The sequence below is a fragment of the Callospermophilus lateralis genome, chromosome 14 (assembly GCF_048772815.1).
Source record: "Callospermophilus lateralis isolate mCalLat2 chromosome 14, mCalLat2.hap1, whole genome shotgun sequence".
Lineage (NCBI taxonomy): Eukaryota > Metazoa > Chordata > Mammalia > Rodentia > Sciuridae > Callospermophilus > Callospermophilus lateralis.
This window is the reverse complement of record NC_135318.1, coordinates 100,915,492-100,935,525: the sequence shown is the minus strand read 5'-3', so window position 1 is coordinate 100,935,525 and position 20,034 is coordinate 100,915,492. Positions and strand designations below refer to the sequence as shown.

Here is a 20,034-nt window from a genome sequence, read left to right as displayed (position 1 = left end):
CACGGAAGTGATTGTGACATTGGGATATGGGTGTCATCAAAGCATTAGTTCCTGACTAATCCACATCTGCCCGGGAACATTTCCTTCCATACCAATGCTGCTCACCCATTGCAGACATGTAGCCCCATGTTTATCTTCTGCCACTGGATTCCCTTTTAATACTCTTTGGCTGAAAAACCCAGTGGAAGGGAGAAACTGTCTATGTTAAGCAGATCTGCGTTCACTCCCTCCCTCCTTGAATTCAGGGATTGTTGCAAAACAAAGGAGAGTCCTCCGGCTTTTTGCTGGTCACGGTATTCTTCATCTTCCTGCCACAAAACTTCAAAGGTGGCCCCACTGTCCGCCTTCCTCCTGAAGGTGTCCTATCTCCTGGTAAAGGGAATGTCGCGGCCTTTGCTCTCCACATCATATTGAGTCTCACAGAGCGTCTTCCTGATTTATGTCAACGTTGAATCTTTCATGTCTCTCTCTCTCCTTCTGTTTCTCTCTCGGCTTCTTCTCATCAGTATTTGCCCACACCTAGTCTCTTGGACTTAAAGTAAAAAGAGGGAAGGAAAATACCTCCCCTTATTCCTGCCTGATGTCTTCTCCTTCCTTCCCAAGAAGGGAAGGAAAGGGCTTTGTGGGCTTGTTTCCTCCCTTCCCTCACCTGCCATGGAGTCTCATTTCTTCTCTCATTGCTCCATGGAAGCTGCTTTGGCTGAAGTTCATCTAAATCTACTGGGTGACATGTGTACTCTACTGGTGGGCAGTATTGCACACTGCAGGCCACACCCCTTAGAAGCCCGCTCTTCCTTGATAGCATGTCTCTGTGCTCTCTGCTCACCCTCAACCTCAATCTTTAGTCCCCTGTGTCCTTGTAGGTTCCCCTTCCTCTGTGCCTCTGCCGATTATCGCCTCTCTCCCCAGATCTCCTACTGTTCTTTCACTCTTCCTGCTCTCTTTAGGTAGTGAAGTCCACACTTAGGACTCTTCTTACAAAAGATCTTGGCTCCCAAACTGGTATCTCTGCTACATTACCAAGTTCACTTCTTGTGCTGCTCTCTCTTCTCTTCCACTGATAGCCGCTTGCCAACCCTCCTCTGTGTCACTTCTCTACATGTTAGCAACCCTCCAGGGCTCAGATCTAGGTCCTCCCTAGATCTCACCCTGTTCCTTGGTTTTAGACATCATGTGAAGTGGACCAATCTCACTTCCACGTCTTCAGCCCTGACATCTCCAGGCTGGAGGGTCCAAATACCTATTTTTCATCATGACATGGATGACTCAAAGTCCTTTCAAGTTAATATTTAACTTCATCATCAGACTTTCTTCTTCTTCTGTCTTTTATACTTATTAAATAATGTTATCATTTACCAATGTATCCTGATCAGAGAATTAAAATGTTCTTGATTTCCCTTTTTTACCTGCCTTCTGCATAAAATCATGTTCCATCCACATAAAATATGTTCCACATGAAATCATGTTCTTCCACACGCACACAAAAAAATCATGTTCCATCATGTTCTATTGACTCACAAATTTAACCACTTTAATTACCTCTACTAAGTCTCTTCATAGAGAAACCAGAGGCATATATATGTAAGTAAATAATTTATTTTAATTTGTTATACATGATGGCAGAATGCAATTTATTTCATATTACACATGTAGTGCACAATTTTTCAAGGCACTGATTGAACACAATATTTTCACACCATTTGTGTCTTATATATGTACTTAGGGTAATGTTGTCTAACTCATTCCACCATCATTCCTACCTCCTGCCCCCTCCCTTTCCCTCCCTGCCCTTTGCCTTATTTAAAGTTCCTCCATTCCTCCCATGCTCCCTCCCCCAATCGCCATTGTGTATCTGCGTACTCATATCGAAGAAAACATTTGGCTTTTGATATTTGGGGATTGGCTTGCTTCACTTAGCATTATATTCTCCAACTTCATCCATTTACCTGCAGATGCCATGATTTTTTTCTCTTTTAATGCTGCATCATGTTCCACAGTTTCCCTATCCATTCATCTACTGAAGGGCATCTGGGTTGGTTCCATAATCTAGCTATTGTGAATTATGTTGCTATAAACATTGATGTGGCTGTGTCCCTGTGGTATGCTGTTTTTAAGTCCTTTGGGTATAAACTGAGGAGTGGGATAGTTGGGTCAAATAGTGGTTCCGTTCCCAGTTTTCTAAGGAATCAGAGGTATCTTTTAAGAACGTAATCAGAACTGCTGCTTTCCCTCTTGTGACCAACTTCAGTGCATCACAGAAAATACACCTAGCTGCCCAGCTTGAAGCTCGGCCCCATGACATTGGCTCTGCTTTTTCTTCTCTTTCTTCTCAATTGCCAACCCCTTTTGGCTATGCCTTCTAAATATGTCTTCTGGAATCCACCCACTTTTCTCCATCCCCACTGCCACTGCCACCTGGGGTCCCCTTCTGCAGTTCCTTACTCGATCACAGCAACCTCTGAACTTTCCTCTCTGCCTCCCATTCCTGTCCTCAAAAATCATTTCCTACGCAATAGGCACAGTGATCAATCTTGAATGCATGTCTGCTCATGGCACCCTCCCACTTACACGCCCAACGGCTGGCTCTCCATTGTTCTTGGATAAATTCCAGACTCATTAAAACACTTCCAACACTCATTAAAACACATCCAATGTGCTTCTCCCTCTGCTTGAAAGGGTGCCTCTCCCACTTTTTTTGGACTCGTTCGACCCCATTGTTCAGGTTTCATCTGGACTCTGCTCACCCAGGTTTGGTCTGGTGAGCACCTCTGTATGCCTGCTGCTCCCCTCCTCCCTCTACCTTGTATTCTGGTCTCCTTCCTCCTATCCATCTGCCCCACAAAACAAGACATTTTTGGAAGTCAGAGAAAGTGTCCAATTCTCATTCTTGCATCCTTAGTTCCAAGACTGACCCATATTAGAACTTCAATAAGTATTTGTGTGGGAATGAGTGAAGATCAGAATAAACGAGTTAATGAGGAAGACAGGATTGACGAGAGAAAGTTTGATTAAGATAGATACCACACATATTGTAAGGTGTCCTTTGGAAAAGAGAAAAATAGATTATGCCATGGAGAATTTGGAAGAATGATTGAGGCCTGAGTGGAAACATTTATACATCACGTGGAGGAGAATCTTCACAGGCCAACTTCTCTTCATTGTTGTTGTTTTGGTTTTTTTTTTACTATTTATTTATTTATTTATTTGGTTTTTGGTTCTTGGGATTGAGATCAGGGGTGCTCACCCAGTGAGCCACATCTCCAGCCCTTTTTTTATTTTGAGACACAGTTTTGCAAAGTTGCTTAGGGTCTTCCTAAGTTGCTGAGGCTGATCTTGAACTTTTGATCTTCCTGAGTCACTGGAATTACAGGCCTGAGCCACTGCACCTGGCCCCACCTTCTCTTCTAAGGAGAAATTTGACACAAAATAAAATGGTAGAGAGCTGAGGTAGATGTAGGTGGAAGGCCAGGGATGGGCAGGAGTGTTTAACTAGGTCCTGGTGAGCTCCGTGTGTCTTTTATCTTACAGGGAAAGTAGAGGAAGCATAATTGATGGGTGTCTTTACTAAGAGCTGAGTCAATGGTTCTGAAGATCTTGGGTGCAAAGCATTAGTGACTGACTTGGTTTGCTTTAGGCACATAGGTCAATCTTAAAATGAGTTATATCTTATAGTTTAATGGTGCCGAGTTTTGCAGATCTATTAAGAATGACATAAGTGGAAATTTGGTGCAAAAATAGATAAGCCATAGAAGAACTCCAACAGGGCAATGAACATAAGATGAGATATTGAACTTCATTATTAGTCAGGGAAGTATAAATCAGAAGAAAAAAAAAAGAAACATCACTTGATACCAACCAAAAAATTCTGATAAAACTAAATATTATTTGTGAATAATGAGAATCTGTTCATTGCTGATGAGGGGGGATAAATGATACCTTGGTGTAATACTATGTGTTTATGACACAAAGACCATTTTATAACACAAAGCAATATCCTGTTAACAGATGCATACATATGCAGCATAAGTACCAATGCAAAGGACATAAATTATAAGGTAGTGACTACACAGGGACAAGAAAAGCATGGCAGGGGATGAGGGTATAGACCTCAAGCTGTAGTTACAATGCTTTGTTTCTTTAAAGAAAAAGAAGAAGATTTTAAGCATGTGGAAAAACGTTAACACATGTTAAACTGGTAATAGACATGCAGATATTGCTTAAAGCTTCTGTGTGTCACACATTCAATGTGCTTTCAAATTTATTACCAAAGCAAATCAAGGAGAAATGAATGGATAACCCAATTGGGGACATCTTAAGAATGGCTCAGAACTTAGCCTTCCTTAGGGGATGGGATCTGGGTTGATGGGAAAATTGATGCTTGCCCACACTCAAAGCCTTAATGTTTACAAGTGTATGACTATCCCTTTTGTTTTACTAAAAGAAAAAAAAAATCAACAACGCAAATGAGGATAATTTGATTTAGTCAAGTAGAGTTTTGATCTCAACTCTTATAAGAAAAATCCCACTCACCAATGGTCATCACTTGAACAACGTCTCTGATGGTGCTCAAGCTGGAAGGATCTGGTTGAGTATAATCACACACGTATGTGCCCTGGTGATAGACATAGGTATCATCCACTAAAATTGAGCTGCTCTTTTCCTCAGAAAGGAGTTTTCCATTCTAAGGCAAAAGATAAAAAAAAAATTAAATACCTTTCTTAAACCAGAGAATTTTATTAATAACCATTGCAGCTATGAAAATCTTCATAAATTTGAATCAGTCTGAAATAATGATATTCCACGGTCCATGAAGACATTGTGTTAAAAGATATGTATTGTAAGGTTCTTATGTGAAACAAGAAGCATTTCCTAAGAACTTTATGTGTTTATCTGAGGAACACAAACATGATCAACCCACAAAGGGTTTTTTAAACCTAGTATTTTCCCAGAGAATATTCTAGAAAACTTATAGGTTCTAAGGAATGTTATCTAAATGAATATTTTAAAAACATTTGTGTGTGTTTATAAATTATAATCTTTTTTCTGTGAATGAGAGCAAAATATAAAGTTTTCTCTTTAAATTGAGCTTTGATAGAAATGAACTACAGTAGATGGGGTAGAGAGAGAAGATGGAGGGGAGGGGAGGGGAGGGGGGATAGTAGAGGATAGGAAAGGCAGCAGAATACAACAGACACTAGTATGGCAGTATGTAAAAATGTGGATGTGTAACCAATGTGATTCTGCAATCTGTATACGGGGTAAAAAATGGGAGTTCATAAACCACTTGAATCAAACGTATGAAATATGATATGTCAAGAGCTTTGTAATGTTTTGAACAACTAATAATAAAAAAATAAAAAAGAATAAATTGACCTCTGATAAAACAATAAATTTTAGATTAAAGGTATTAAGTAAATGGGTTTACATAAATATCACAAAGAATGACTGAAAACTGAGAGACAATTACTTAACTCTTAGTGGATCCATAGTAAAGTAAGAACTAAAATATAATTATAACTGTCTCTTCCCACTCAGTGATTCCCTTTGGCCCTTAGGATAAAGTTTACAACTCATCATGGTCTTATCTGGTCTCATGCTCCTATTTCCCCCAACCCACTTGCCATCCACTATATAACGATGCTTTTCCCTGATTCCTGCACTTGAACATCTCCCACCACATTTTACCACTGAGTGTGCTACAGCTCATTCTCAAGCAGTGGCTCCCTAGAGATAAATTTGCAAGAGCTTCTGTACCTAACATAACCTAATGGTGGTTCATGCCCACTGCTCTGGGGATGTCCCTTCATATCCCCAGAGCAGTGGGCATGAACCACCATTTCTATGCATGGGCCATTCGTACTAAGTACATGATTACTTATATCCCTCTCTGAATTTGTTGAAAGCAGCCCTTGTGTTTAGATATATAGATAGTGGTGGACACAGATGAATGGACACAGGTTCCTTTTCTCAGCAAGTTCTCAGGCCCTGAGTGGTGATCCATCCTCTAGTACTGGGCACTGTGTACAGGGAGCATTTGGGTGGCCCTGCCTCAGCTCACAGGAGGCAGGGACACTTCCTTGAGTCTATGCAGAGCCTTTGAAAATAGGAAGCAATCAGTCCATTGAACGTGTCATTTGGCAAACATTTGAAGCACAGCATGGATATGAGCAGTAAAGTCCAAATGGAAAAGGCCAATGAACGATGAACATCGATATGTTTGTTCTGTTTCTCTAGCACATGTAAAGTGGGACAGCAATTGTAAGTTTATTGTAAAGGATGTGGAAATGAATCCATGTATACTTGAAACAAAGGTTTTCAAGTAGAAGAATCACATGTTGGGACAGTTTTAGGAAAAGCACTTGTAGTTAGGTATGGAAGCTCTTGCAAATTCAAGCAAACACTATAATAATCACTTCTCTATCACAAGGGGCTGGGACACTGTAGTGGTTCAATTAATACTTGTGGAGTTACTGAGTACTGCTGCACCAATACCCCTGCAGCCTCTGACTTCCATGCACAATAATGCTTCTATGATACATGGCCTTTCAATTTCCAACTCAGAGTCCTAGGAGCATACCTTTTATAACTAAAGTTGAAAGAAAAGAGAAAAACACCACAAATAATAAAATATAAGACCCTGTTTTCTATGGATTATAAAAATTCCTTCTCAAGTATTATCACATATGATTTTCCAAATAACCCTCTGACTTGGTTTGCATTGATTGCGTTTCTTTCATTATATAAATGAGAAGACACAGGTTCTGAAGTTTAAGTAAAAGTTACTAAGAAAGAGGCTGGTAAGTGAGAGAAATGAGAATAAACCAAAAAATTTTCTGACTCTGAGTTTCATGTTTTCACTGATGTCTTTCCCTTCCATTTTTCCTGTTGACTGAGAGAATCAGGGGTTAAACCATGCCACGCCTCTGGTGTGGTTCCTGTGGCCCAAGAAAAAATTTCCAGAAGGTTTGCAGGAAGTCTAAGAGGAGAGGCAGGCTGGTCAGAGTGGGGCAGCTACAGAGAGGAAGAAAATCCAGGGCAAGAGCTAGGGACAGACCAGGTTAAATATTTATCAGGTAATCTCAAGGATGAAGAACACTTCAAAAGCCAGGTTAAGAGCATGGAGGGAAATTCAGAGATAAAAGAGAGCAGGGTGATTAAAAAAAAAAAATTAGAGTCAATCACAGGAGAAAGTAATGGAAAGAAAATGCAGAGCTAAGAATAGGACCTCAGTTGAGCCCTGGGGAGGGTGGTAATGCCAAAGTGGATCTGACTGTTATTTTTTGTAAAGGACAATCTTGCTCCATCAAGACTTTGTGAGATAGAAGCAAAGAAAATATCAAAGAAATTAGGAAAAAGGAAGTTATGCCAAGGATGACAGGAAATATTCATCAAATAAGTCAATGACAGGAGATCCCCGTAGGAGAGGTAGAGGCTGAGGTGGGTGTGCAGGGAATTCTTTGTTTTTCTCAGGCGTGAAACAGTCATGAACAACATATGGAAGGAGGAACAGCCATTCTACACTGTGAATCTGTGTAGACAGTGGCAAAAAGTCCTAGAGAGAACTGAGGCATGAAAAAAAATTGATGAAGACACCAAAAAGCACTGCAAAATGCCTGTAAGTTAGGCTCTAATACCATCAAGTGCGACCACACATGCTGAGCATCAGGGAGCACCAGGCACATTGCTCTGCTCCCAGGAACTGGGCTGCCTGGAACTGGGCGACACAGCTGCGTTGCTACCAGGGCTCCCACCACCTGGTCTGGGAGGACTCCCAGGATCTACATTTCTCCTGTAAACCAGTATAGACTCCCAGTTTCTGTGTTTTGCATGCTCCTCACCTTAGACTCACAGTGTCCATATCTGGGTGCACCCCTTCTCTGCCATCTCTCATTGAACCAACTTCTACTTCTCTAACTTGGTAAATACTGTGAATATATTTTGATTAAAGTATTTAATCTTTGCTTTTATTCCATGAAAATATCTTTGGTATCTGCCACCTTCATTCGATTCCCACTGCTATTTCTGTGGACCAGGATTCAAGTTCAAAAACATCAACAGGATCCCATATGAGCCACCCACAGTCTTCTCTTTAGTCTAATCCTAAATATACAACAAAGAACTCTCTGGCACGGAGCTTCTCATCATTCACTAATATACCCTTTGTTTTTCTGTTTCTGTTGCCTATGCTGCTCTTTCTTGCTAAGTGTATCTGCATGATCATATGACAACATTACACTTACTTTCTATGCTAATGTTTATCTTTTAATTGCAAAAATGACACATTATGGAAAATACTATGGTGGTTCAGTTGTCAATCTCTAGCTAGAGTCTTGAGAAATTATTAAATTGATGGCTTGTTATTACTTACAAAAGGAAGTGGTGGTTAGTATAAGACAATTTGTATTCACTAACAGTGAGCACATCAAAATCATCTTATTTTCATTTATAATTAAATACTTAGACCAGAGGCTCAGACAGACATTGTAGGTACCATGTTTTTATTGGAGCATATAATTTGGAAAATACTTTAACGATCTCCCTGTTAAACAAAATATACTTGCGGGCTGAATGATAGGCTATTTTGGTGCCATTCAGTTGATCAAGCAATAATACTCTATAATAGTGGGTTCATGGACAAATGCAACTGGAGGGACCCCTCTGGAACCAGCCGCTGAAAACTCTGTCCTGGGGGCTAGCTTTCTCCGTATTTTGACTACTGGCCTGAATGTTCACAGAGCATATTTGCTTATTTCATCTGTGGCCCTTACAAATCTGAGAATGTTAGCTACTGTGTTGGAATTTAAAATAAGCATTCCATTTCCTTGACACATACAATGACTCATCATTTGTAAAACCAACAAATTAGCATTTAACAGGATTAAAATGTGAAATCAAGACAACAAGCTACAAATTCTACTCTATGATCATGAAATTGACACTGCTTGGGGGAACTGCTTGATTGAATTTTTTTTTTTTTTTTTTTGGTACTGGAAATTTAACCCAATGGCCAGCAATCACTGAACCACATCCCCAGCCCTTTTTAATTTTATTTACTTATTTATTTTGAGACAGGGTCTCCCTAAGTTTCTGAGGCCAGCTTTGAACTTACAATCTTCCTACCTTGGCCTCCTGAGCAGCCGGGATTACAGGCAGGCACAGCTACACTGGGCTTGATTACAATTCTTATGAAAAAGACCTGCTCACTGGGTCTTTCAGCCTTATTATGGGCTACTGAAAGCCAGAAACAATTGTTGGCTGTATCAATGTTATGTTCAGAACAAGGAAAGAAAGAGTTCCTCTGATTTAGCATTGGTTAGATAACTAGTGAATCAATGTATGGAACAGGTGTCCAGGAACCTGTGCAGGATTGTGGAAGATGTTCACCATGAGACAACTGAATAAGTCAATGTATAAACTTTGGAAACAGCTTTCAAAAATATGAGCTAAATTATCCGTATTTCTTCCATACTTGGAAACACTTGTGTGTGTGTGTGTGTGTGTATGAGGTGGGGTAGGTACCAGGGATTGAACTCTGGGGCACTCAGCCACTGAGCCACATCTCCAGCCCTATTTTGTATTTTATTTAGAGAGAGGAGCTCGCTGAGTTGTTTAGTGCTTTGCTTTTGCTGAGGCTGGCTTTGAACTCATGAGGCTCCTGTCTCACCATCCTGAGCTGCTGGGATTCCAGGCCTGGGTCTAGCCAGTCTCAGTACACTCCCCAGTTCTCCATGGCACTAAGTCACACAGTGCCAGTTACCATGAAACACTTACTGTACAAAGTAGACCAAAAGGAAATGAAAAGAAGAAGTGGCAAGTCATAAGTAAAATTTCCATGGAGCACAAGGCTCAGAAATTACCTGACAGCCACGTCACCACTGTGGCAAATGAATTTGGCATATGATAGGGATTGTCTTGGACCACAAATGGAAATGTTATTCAGGGCACAATGCTACTAATAGTAGGTCACAAAAGTATCCCCCAAACCCATATGTTGGTACACTAGGCCACCTCAGAAGAGATTCTCCCACTGTCTTGTGTTGTAATTTTGCATTGTGTCAAAGATTTGCTTAAATGAAATCATAAAAATGCTGTCTTGCTACATGTAATTATCATTTATAAACAGGCTAGGCCAAAGCTATTTTCTCATTATATATCTAGAATTAGGAAAATATGGAGAAAAATTTCTTGAATAACTTACTTTAATTCTGACTTATCAGTCATTAAATAATTAAGAAACTTCAAGCACAGGGACTCAGCCAGGCCCCAGAACTCTCCTTGAGCCTTCTCCAGGCTAGGGGGTAGCAACTGAACAGCTGTAATTCAACTAAGCCTCAGTTATTCTGCCTGGGCTGATGTAGGCCCTGAGACAAGGCCAAGTCTACATATATAGCCTTTACTTCTGTGCACTCTGATGGGACAACCAGCAGCCCAGAGACCTCACCTATCCCTGGAGCCTGCCACAGCCCTACCAGCTACAGATTCCAAACAACAGTACCTCCCAGCCATGGAGGACAACCTGCAACCTGGCCTGATCAGAGACAATCACAAAGTCTTGACAGCAGCTCCTCTGACCAGAATCCAGGCAGTGGTCTCATCAGACCATGGAGCACAGCTAGCAGCTCCATTCAATCTTGGAGCACAGCTAGTGGTCCTGCCCCACTAGATTATCCTGCTCAATAGTCGACCTGTCTGAGTTGTCAGCCAGCCCATCCGAGTCCCAAGATAGACTGAATAGTAAAGATCTGTCAGTACCAAAGATCAAAAGCTGTGACTGTCTCTGCAAATGTAAAGTTCCCCCAAAAGCAACAGACCATGAAAAATCATGGAAATATGACAATACCGGTACCAGAAGAAACTAACAGAGCCCTGATAATGGACCTTGAAGAAAAGGAGATATATGTAATGACTATGAAATAATCCAGAGTAATCCTCTTTAGCGTGACCTTGTTAACAAGGTCAGACAATGAAAAGAAATACGCATAGGAAATGAATGAAATTTCAAAAGCAGTTTGTGAAAAAAATCAGAGTTTGAAAATCGGAGTTTGAAACAATCAGAGATTACTAATTAAAATGCTATAAATAAAGAATATAGGGCTGGGGATGTGGCTCAAGTGGTAGCGCGCTCGCCTGGCATGTGTGCGGCCCGGGTTCGATCCTCAGCACCACATACAAATAAAGATGTTGTGTCCGCCAAAAACTAAAAAATAAATATTAAAAATTCTCTCTCTCTCTCTCTTTAAAAAAAAGAATATAATGATAACTAAAAAATAATTTTATAGAAAAACTTTAACAGCAATCTTGGTCAAGCAGAAGGAAAAAGTAGGAAGCTCAAAGATATGGCATTTGACCTTCTCCATCAGAGAGGCAAAAGGAAAAAAAGAGGGAAAAAAGGCTTATGAGAATCAGAAATATCATCAGAGAATTAACTTTTGCATCAAAAAAAAAAAAATCAAAGGAGAAGAAAGGAAAAGTCTTAGAAGATATACTTAAGAAAATAATGTCTCTGGGCTGGGGCTGTAACTCAGTGGTAGAGCACTTGCCTCTCAGGTGTGAGACCGTGGGTTGGATCCTCAGCACCACATAAAAATAAATAAATAGATAGATAGATAAAAATATCATGTCCATCTACAACTAAAAGAAAAGAAAAGAATGTCTAAAATTTTCCCAGATCTGAGAAACACAACAGTCAGTTACAGGAAGTTCAGAAGCCTCCAATCAAATTAAATCAGGAGGAGTTCATTTAGAGATATCAAAATCAAAAAAGGAAGATAAGGAAAGAAAGCTAAAATCAGTAAAAGAGAGACATATCACATTCGAGAGAGTACCAACGCAGCTATCAGAAGAATTATCTGCAGCAACACTGCAGGTCAGGAAACAGAGAGATAAGATATTTAAAGTGCAACAAAACAAAAACACAACTCAAAACGAAAACTGCCAGCCAAGAATATGTTGCCTAGAAAAGCCATCTTTCAGAAATGAAAGAGAAATAATAACTTTTCCAGTCAAAGAAAACCTAAGGTAGTTCATTGTCAACTGCTACAGGGAGTCAGTCCTGTAAGCTGAAATGAAAGGCTGCTGGTTAATGAAAAAAAATATGAAAGTAAAAAATCTCAATGACATGAAATACATGGTCATCTTCAGAATACCCTAATACTGTAAGGGTGGTACATAAAGCAATTTTATTTCTACTGTCAAGGTTAAAAGACAAAACTGCTAAAACAACTTTAGCTACAATGATTCATTAAGGGATACAAATTCAAAAGAATATATAAATTTGATATCAAAATCAGGAAAGGAAGATGTTAAGGAGCCAATACTCTAGCTTTTGTTTGTGATTAAGGTTGTTATTAGCTTCAAGTAATTTGTTAAAAAGTTAAAATTTTTAGGGTGAGTTTGTGATATCCATAAAAACAAAAATGAGAAGTCACACACACTGTAAAAAATAAGGATTCTCAGCACCACACCACAGGAAACAGACAAAACATAAATAAGGAAGAGAGAAACAATAGGCCCACAAAACCTGAAAAATGAATTACAAAATGGCAGTAGTATGTCCTTACCTATCAATGATTACCTTAAATGTAAATGGACTAAATTCTCCAAAAAAACAGAGAAGATTAGTGAATGAGGAAAAACATGATCCAATAAATTTAAAGCCTGCTTAGTCTGATATCAACATGGCAACCCCTGCTTTCTTTCTTTGGGTTTCTATTTGGATGGAATTTATTTTTCCATTCCTTCACTTTTGTCTTCTCTTTCCTAGAAGTTAAGTCTCCTATAGGTAACATGGGTAGATTTCTAAATGCATGGGCATCAAAATCCAAATGCCACTTTTCCATAAACATAGAAAACCAACCCTTAAACTCATATAGAATCACAATAGACCCCAAATGGCCAAAACAATCTTGACCAAAAAGAACAAAGCTAGAGACACATTCTTGGATTTCAAACATATTATAGAGGGATAATCATCAAAACAATATGGCACTGGCCTAAACAACAGATAAATGGACCAATGGAACAGGACATAAAAATACAATAGGGGCTCTAACAACCCGACTGCAAGAACATAACTAACTGGACTGAAAAAATGGGCAAAGGACCTGAACAGACATTATTATTATTATTATTATTATTATTATTATCAGTAGTAGTAGTAGTACCAGGAATTGAACCCAGGAGCATTTAACCACTGAGCAACATCCCCAACCTTTTTTTCTATTTTACTTATAGACAGGGTCTCACTGAGTTGCTTAGCGCCTTGCTTTTGCTGAGGCTGGCTTTGAACTCATGGTCCTCCTGCTTCAGCCTCCAGAGTCACTGGAATTACAGGCATGTGCCAAGGTGCCCAGCTCCTGAACATACATTTCTGTTAAGAAAACACATGTGGGGCTTGGGTGGTGGCTCATTAGTAGAGTGCTCGCCTAGCACGCATGAGGCACTGGGTTCAATTCTCGGCACCACATAAAAACAAACTAATGTATCCACCTAAAACTAAAGATACATAAATAAATAAATGTTAAAAAAGAAGACATACGAATAACCAAAAATGTGTTAAAAATGCTCAGCCTCACTAGTCATCAAACAAATGAAAATTAAAACCACCTTGAGGGCTGGGGATATAGCTCAGTTGGTAGAGTGCTTGCCTCACATGCACAAGGCCATGGGTTCAATCCCCAACTTCGCCAAAGCAAAATAAAACAAAAACCACCTTGAAATATTACCTCACACCTATTAGGATGACTTTTATAAAACACACAGAAATGACAAATTTGGGCAAGAATGCAGAGAAAAGAACCACTTTAGCATGGTTGGTGGGAATGTAAATCAACACAACTATTATGGAAAATGCTATAGAGATTCCTCAAAACAAAAATAACAATGGAACCACCCTCTGATGCAGCAATCTCACTCCTGTATGTGCATCCAAAGGAATCGAAATCAGTTTGTGGAAGGGACATTGTGCTTCCATTGCTAATTGCAGCTCTATCCACAATCGCCAAGATGTGGAATCAACCCAGTTACAGGCAAAGGCATGAAGAAATGTGGTAGACAAACACCAAGAAATAGTATCCAGCCTTCTCAAGAAGAGACCCTGTAATTTGTGACATGGATGAACCAGAAGACACATGCTCAGTGACATAAGCCAGGCACAGAAAGACAAATCGTGCATGATCTCATGTATATGTGGAGTCTAAAAAAAAAAGCTGAAATTATGGAAGTAGAGAGTCGAGTGGTTTTACGAGAGGCCTGTGATGGGGAGGGAGTGGGGAAATGTTGGTCAAGATGGACAGGAGGAATACATTTTGAGATCTCTTGCACAGCGGGGTGACTGTATTGTGTATTTTCAAATATCTAAGAGCCAAATTTCAAATGTTTTACCATGAAAATTGGTAAGTAAGCAAGGGTGTGGATATGCCCATCAGCTTCACTTAACAATTCTACCTAGTATACATATATCAAAACATCCCCTTCTGCCCCAGAAATGTAGGGAATTATGATTTATTCATTAAAAATGATAAAATGGTTGAAAATGATTATTTTAAAAACACATGCTAGCCTGAATTTTTGTTGTTTATGAAGGTGTTCTGGAGCCCTCCAGAAAGACGCTTCCAGAACCACAGAGTTGTTCTCTGCACATCTGCACCCCAGTGCAATTTCAGTGGATTTCCACAATGTCATCTTTTTATCCACTCAGCCAGTGTCTGCTTCAATTATTCAGAGAAAGGGTTCTGAGGTGTGACCTGTGACATCTGAGACTTGGGGTTCAGCATGAAGGAAAGGGCCACCAGGTGCTATTGCCGCTCAATATCCTCACTCCTCCTGGTGTGCCACAGCCTCAAGGTCCATGACTCCCCGACCACCATAGGCATGTGCGTGTGTTTGAGCTTACACACCCATGTGCAACTCATGAAACATAAACCAAACCAAGACCTGTCCAAATCAGTCACAATTCTAACAACGGCCATCGTTTGCCTCTCACCATGAAATACATGGTGAAAATTGCTGTCAAAACCCCCGAGAGCCGGGCTTGGTGGTGGTGCATGCCTGTAATCCCAGTAGCTCAGGAGGCTGAGGTAGGAGGATCACAGCTTCAAGGCCAGCCTCAGCAACTCAGAGAGGTCCTAAGCAACTCAGCAAGACTCTGTTCTCAAAATAAAAAATAAAAGACCTGGGGATGTGGCTCAGTGGTTCAGCACCCCAGGGTCCGATTCCCAGTATCATCCCCTGCTTAAAAAAAAAAAAAAAAAAGTGCCAGAGAAGTGAAACAAAGCTTCCTTTTGCAAATGTCATCTGGCTTTAGGGTCTAGCTTATACAGCAGCGTGTGCAGAGAACTAGAAACTACAGCGTGGCTTGTGCTCAACTGCAAGAGCAAAGGGTGTTCAACTCAGGTGTACGATTGTGGACATGCGAACACGTTTCCATCTGACTGCTGCATCACGACTATTTCACTGGCTTGAGCCCAACCCACCTTGTCAGCCAGTCGTCCATCAAGGAAGGTTATGAATATTTGGAGCCCAGGGGAGTTTTGTTCTTGAGAGAGAAATGAAAATAATGAAGAGAACCACCAGCTCTTCTTGCCAACCTCATGTTTGAAGTTATCATGTTCTTTAAATTAAAATCTTACTCCAGTCAGTACTCTTGGTATCATTGTAAAATACCACAAGCCACATCGTTTGCCTTATTTCTGTAATGAATTTAGTGACACCTGTTGTCACATCATCACAGAGTCCCAAGAACCAAGTGAGGGAAGGTCTTCCTTCACCATTGTAGCTGTACCCCCAGGAGTCTCTCATGAGTTTTGGGGTGGCTAAAATCACCAGGTAGATTACAGAAGGTAGCTAACTTACCTTCTTTGACTTCACCCAGAAAACATATTTAAAAACATACTTTATGTTCCAAACATATATATTGTGAAGCCAAATTGACGTTTTTGTGTGATTTCTAAAGTCTTGTTCTTGCAGGAGTCAACTCGGATCTATTCCCAGATCCCACCCCGCAGGGGTGAAGTGTGATTGGATTCTGTTGCCTGAGATGCCTGAGCAGCATTTACCTATCTGTTAGCACTTGGAGAAACTATAAACCATGAAGTAAATGTAAAGTGTTCTGGTGATGGAAGGTTACTCACATAATTCATCACTCAATATCATCACGAAACTTGACCTTGGTCCTTTTTTCTTAGCCCTCCCAGCTGGCTATCATGGATTTGTCCAAACTGTCCTCCTTGAGACATCCTCTTAGGAAATGTATTCAATTTTCTTGTTTCTTTTGCAAACCTTCAAGCCCTTGGAGGGTGCCCCTACCATTGGCAATATCCATTGCTTTCCAAAAAAAGCAGAATTAATTCACCTGTCTTCTACTTAGACACCCTTAGGTTTATATCTTACCCAAATGTGTGAAATACTTGCATGTTAGAAATTTTTCTGGTGTTGATCAAAAGGATGAGTCTGATAATCCCAATGTTGTGCTCTGCTCCACATAGGACCAAGACCATTTTAGAACTGTCAGGTCTCTGATAGACCTCAGGTTCTCAAAACCACATTTCTAAAAAGTACCTACAGAGTTGTTACCAGAAAAACCACGATCTTACATCAGTTTCATGGAATTCATTCTCACCTGGTACCAAGTCACCTCTGGACTCTGTTTTTCATTTTGGCAGCTGAGACTGGGACAATAAATGGAGTCCATCCTACCAAGAAGTAGGTATTGCTTATGTGGCTTACGGTTCTCACAGGATGGATTTGTCTGGGGCTTGATTTCCAAGACTGTCTTGACACAACATGCCACATCCTGGGGGCTCCTAGGAGATTAACAAGGTCCCGTGAACATAGATATTTTATTTAGGTAGTAAGGCTTTGATGATGCTTGCAGATAGGAAAGCATCCGGGACATACCTAATCCTGGGTCCACAAACATACAAACCAGAATCATTCATCTCTGGGATCAAAAAGCGAAGCATGGTCTTGTCCTGAATGATATGCGGATGTCTGCTCGTGACTTCCTCCAGTGGATCTCCATTCTGAGGTTGTAGGTGCCAGAGGACATCAGAGAGGTCTTTACGACCGCCGCAGGGAAAGTGCTCAGGGTCTCTTGTGGGTGAGGGTTCACTTGTCAGGTAGAAGCGGGATTTCTGCAGTTCTGGTAAATCACAAAATAAGACAAATTCCTCTTCACTCTCGGTGGAATATGTCCAAAGGAGTCTTTTGGTGGAACAATCTGACAATCACAATAAACAAAGCAACGCAGAAACACATTAGAAGATAGAAAGCTAACTTACATTAAAAAAAAAAAAAAAAAAAAAACCTGAAGTAACACAAGAGTACATCCCTCTGTGTATCTATCTTCTTCACTGTGCCCATTTTGTAGGAAAAAAAAAAAAGATGTTCATGTTCTAATTCCCTTCCATTGGGCTTCAGTGTCGCCAGTAGAACTCTGACATCCTGTGACCCACAGCTGGGCCATCGATCATTCCTTTCAGCTACTCCCACCCAACACCCAGCTATGGTAACTGGGCTCCCGATCGGCACTTGGAGTCCACTGAAAGCTGTTCACCCTAATAACTCTCCCACTGCCGTTTGAAGAGTAGGAAGGAAGCGCTGTGTGTAAATATGTCACACTGCTGATACCATCTGTCAACTTCAGGCTTTGACCACAAGACTCAGTGTTGGCATGAAAAGTGAAAACCCTACCTGAAATATTGAATTCTGCGATCCTCTCTCCTGCGACAAGCCAAAGAAATGTCCAAGCCCAATACAGCATGACTCTCCTGTGCTCCCGTCATCGCATCAGGAGACCCACCCCCCGTTGGCAGTAAAGAGGACGTGGAGGGACTCGTTTCCGAGTATCCTCTTCATTTCTGAAATGGGAAATGGAGAAATCGGAACCAGTGACCAAAATGCAAGTCACACAGGAAGCTTTGAAGGGCAGGTCCCACCCAATGAGCCTCGGCGTGCCCATGGCTGCGTGGGTACTTTCAGTGGTGAGAAGCAGCCTCTCCCTATGTATCTAGAGGAGGAGGAAAGGGCACCAGGTGCCCCCCACCCGCCCTGCCCACCATAGAGTAGGTTCTTCTAAGCCATTTTCCCCACGTGGAATTTTTTCTTTCTTTTTTTCCTTTCTTTTAATGTTCTCATCTAGTGTGCACATTTTCATGAATCATTTGGAAAAAAGTTAAGTTCATATTTTTCCAGAAGAGACTGCCCACATTATATGAAAATGGCTGATTCTTCCAAGTTAAGGAGGCTATACTGGTTCACAATGACTGTCATAGAAAGAAAAAGGGAGACGGTCGTTGGTCACAGCATCGACCTGGTCTTCTTGAGGTAAAGGTGAGAAGTTCTTCCCAAGAGAGACTCGGAGCTGGGAGCTACCATGCTGGCTCTGTCCCCTGTGCTGATGGGGTGGCCATGGGGACTTTCAAACACCTTGTCAGTGATGAGGAATAAGGATATGGAATAGGTGACGTTTGGTTATTTATCCTGTTTTGAACAGAAAATAAAAGTGTTGGTTATAGAATAGTCTGTCTATGTCTTCTAGAGCTCTGAATGTTGACCATTAACATAAAAATAGCCTGTGTCTTGATGGGAATAAGATGAGTTTCCCAAAATTTTGGCTAAAAATCCCCCCCCCCAAAAAAAAAAACAAACATTCCTGTAGTGTCTCAGCCTCTTTAAGGGACGTGAGAGCAAGGGATAAATGGTACAGTCGCTGTCTTCAAGGGTCCATCATAGTGTGGAGGGCAGAAAAGAAACAATTATTCCGATGCTTGTTAAAATGGTAAAGACTGTATTCGAGACTATTGCAATACGGGAGAGAGATCAAGGCCCACTCCCAGTGCAAGGATAAGTGGGGCGTTATAGCCAAGGAGGAGGGTGCAGGTCAGTGGGTGGGAAGTTATCAAGAGAAATGGAAAGAACAGGGATCCCTGCTAAACCCATATAACAGGATGTTGCTCAAGGCAGGTCAAAGATATCCAGGGTGGAGATGAGGAACTTAATCAAATATCAAGGTTAATTCTCTCACACAGGTGCATAGGTTGGGGGGATTACATAGCAGTGTACTTTGCTCAGACTGGCTGGTCAGGCCAAAGATAGGACAGGTGCAGAGGTGGAGGCTTAGAGAAGAGAGCTCAGAAGATCCTGACCAAAGTTTGGTCAAGGAGAGAGTCTCTGTTTACACAGACACCCGAATCAACAATTTTAACAACATGCAATAAAGAAATAAAGTCCATTGCTAAAACGGAAAGAGAGGGAGAAAGAGAAAGAAGAAGAAGAAAAAAGAGAGAGGAAAAGAAAGAGAAGAAAAGTCCATCAAATATCCTTATGGTCACTCTGAAAGTTCCCTTTAAAAAATTTTCTCCCCAGCAGATGACACAATCAAAATCAATCATCAATCAATCAATCAATCTGAGGGAGAGGGAAGGCCGCGGGGATTGGTAGCCCTGGCACAGAGGCAGATTGAGCTCCTTGAGGAATACCAGCCATTAAGAGCAGGTTGGGGCCAATGGAAAGGAAAACTGACAAACCCAAAAGAAGAAAATCAGAAAGTGAAAAACACCCCGACAGTGAGACAGACAAAAGGAGGCGCGACTAGAAGTGAGTGTCAGAAACTGCAGAGTCAGGGATGAGAAGGACTGAGCAGGGGCCTCAGGTTGGGGCCAGAAGTATTGGACATTTATATCTGGCTGCTGACCTGGCTGGGTACCAAGAGCGAGGGTATGACCCAGAGGGATGATTGTTAGTCATGGGGACTAGGTCCACTCTGGTCTTTATCCTCACTTGTGACTACTGGTGGCTTTTCTTATCAGAACTGCAATCCATAAATTAAGTAGGATGAGACACCACCTGGTAAGACGGAGTGACCTCCTTTGCCCTCCTTTCCTTTGCCCACCAGGCCTCAGGAAGAATCATCTTCTCCATCTCAGTCACCAGATGCACATTCCTGAAGGGCAAGACTGAGCTTCTCATCTCATATTAAAAGCCCTCCCTGGCCCCCACTGCCCATGAGATTGAGAGGTGATTGCGTGCACCACC

General features: G+C 41.1%; 1 protein-coding gene across 1 annotated transcript in view; it reads right to left on the bottom strand.

Annotated features, from left to right (window-relative positions):
- The window catches only part of Il18rap (interleukin 18 receptor accessory protein), a 28,213-nt gene extending 10,452 nt beyond the window's left edge, over positions 1-17,761 (bottom strand). Inside the window, exons 1-4 of the mRNA XM_076833664.2 lie at positions 17,692-17,761; positions 16,897-17,218; positions 16,619-16,802; positions 4,531-4,681 (exon numbers count right to left, since the gene is read on the bottom strand). Of these exons, the coding sequence (XP_076689779.2) occupies positions 4,531-4,681; positions 16,619-16,802; positions 16,897-17,218; positions 17,692-17,761 (727 nt within the window). The remainder of the gene's footprint in view (positions 1-4,530; positions 4,682-16,618; positions 16,803-16,896; positions 17,219-17,691) is intronic.
- Between the last annotated feature and the right edge of the window lie 2,273 nt (positions 17,762-20,034).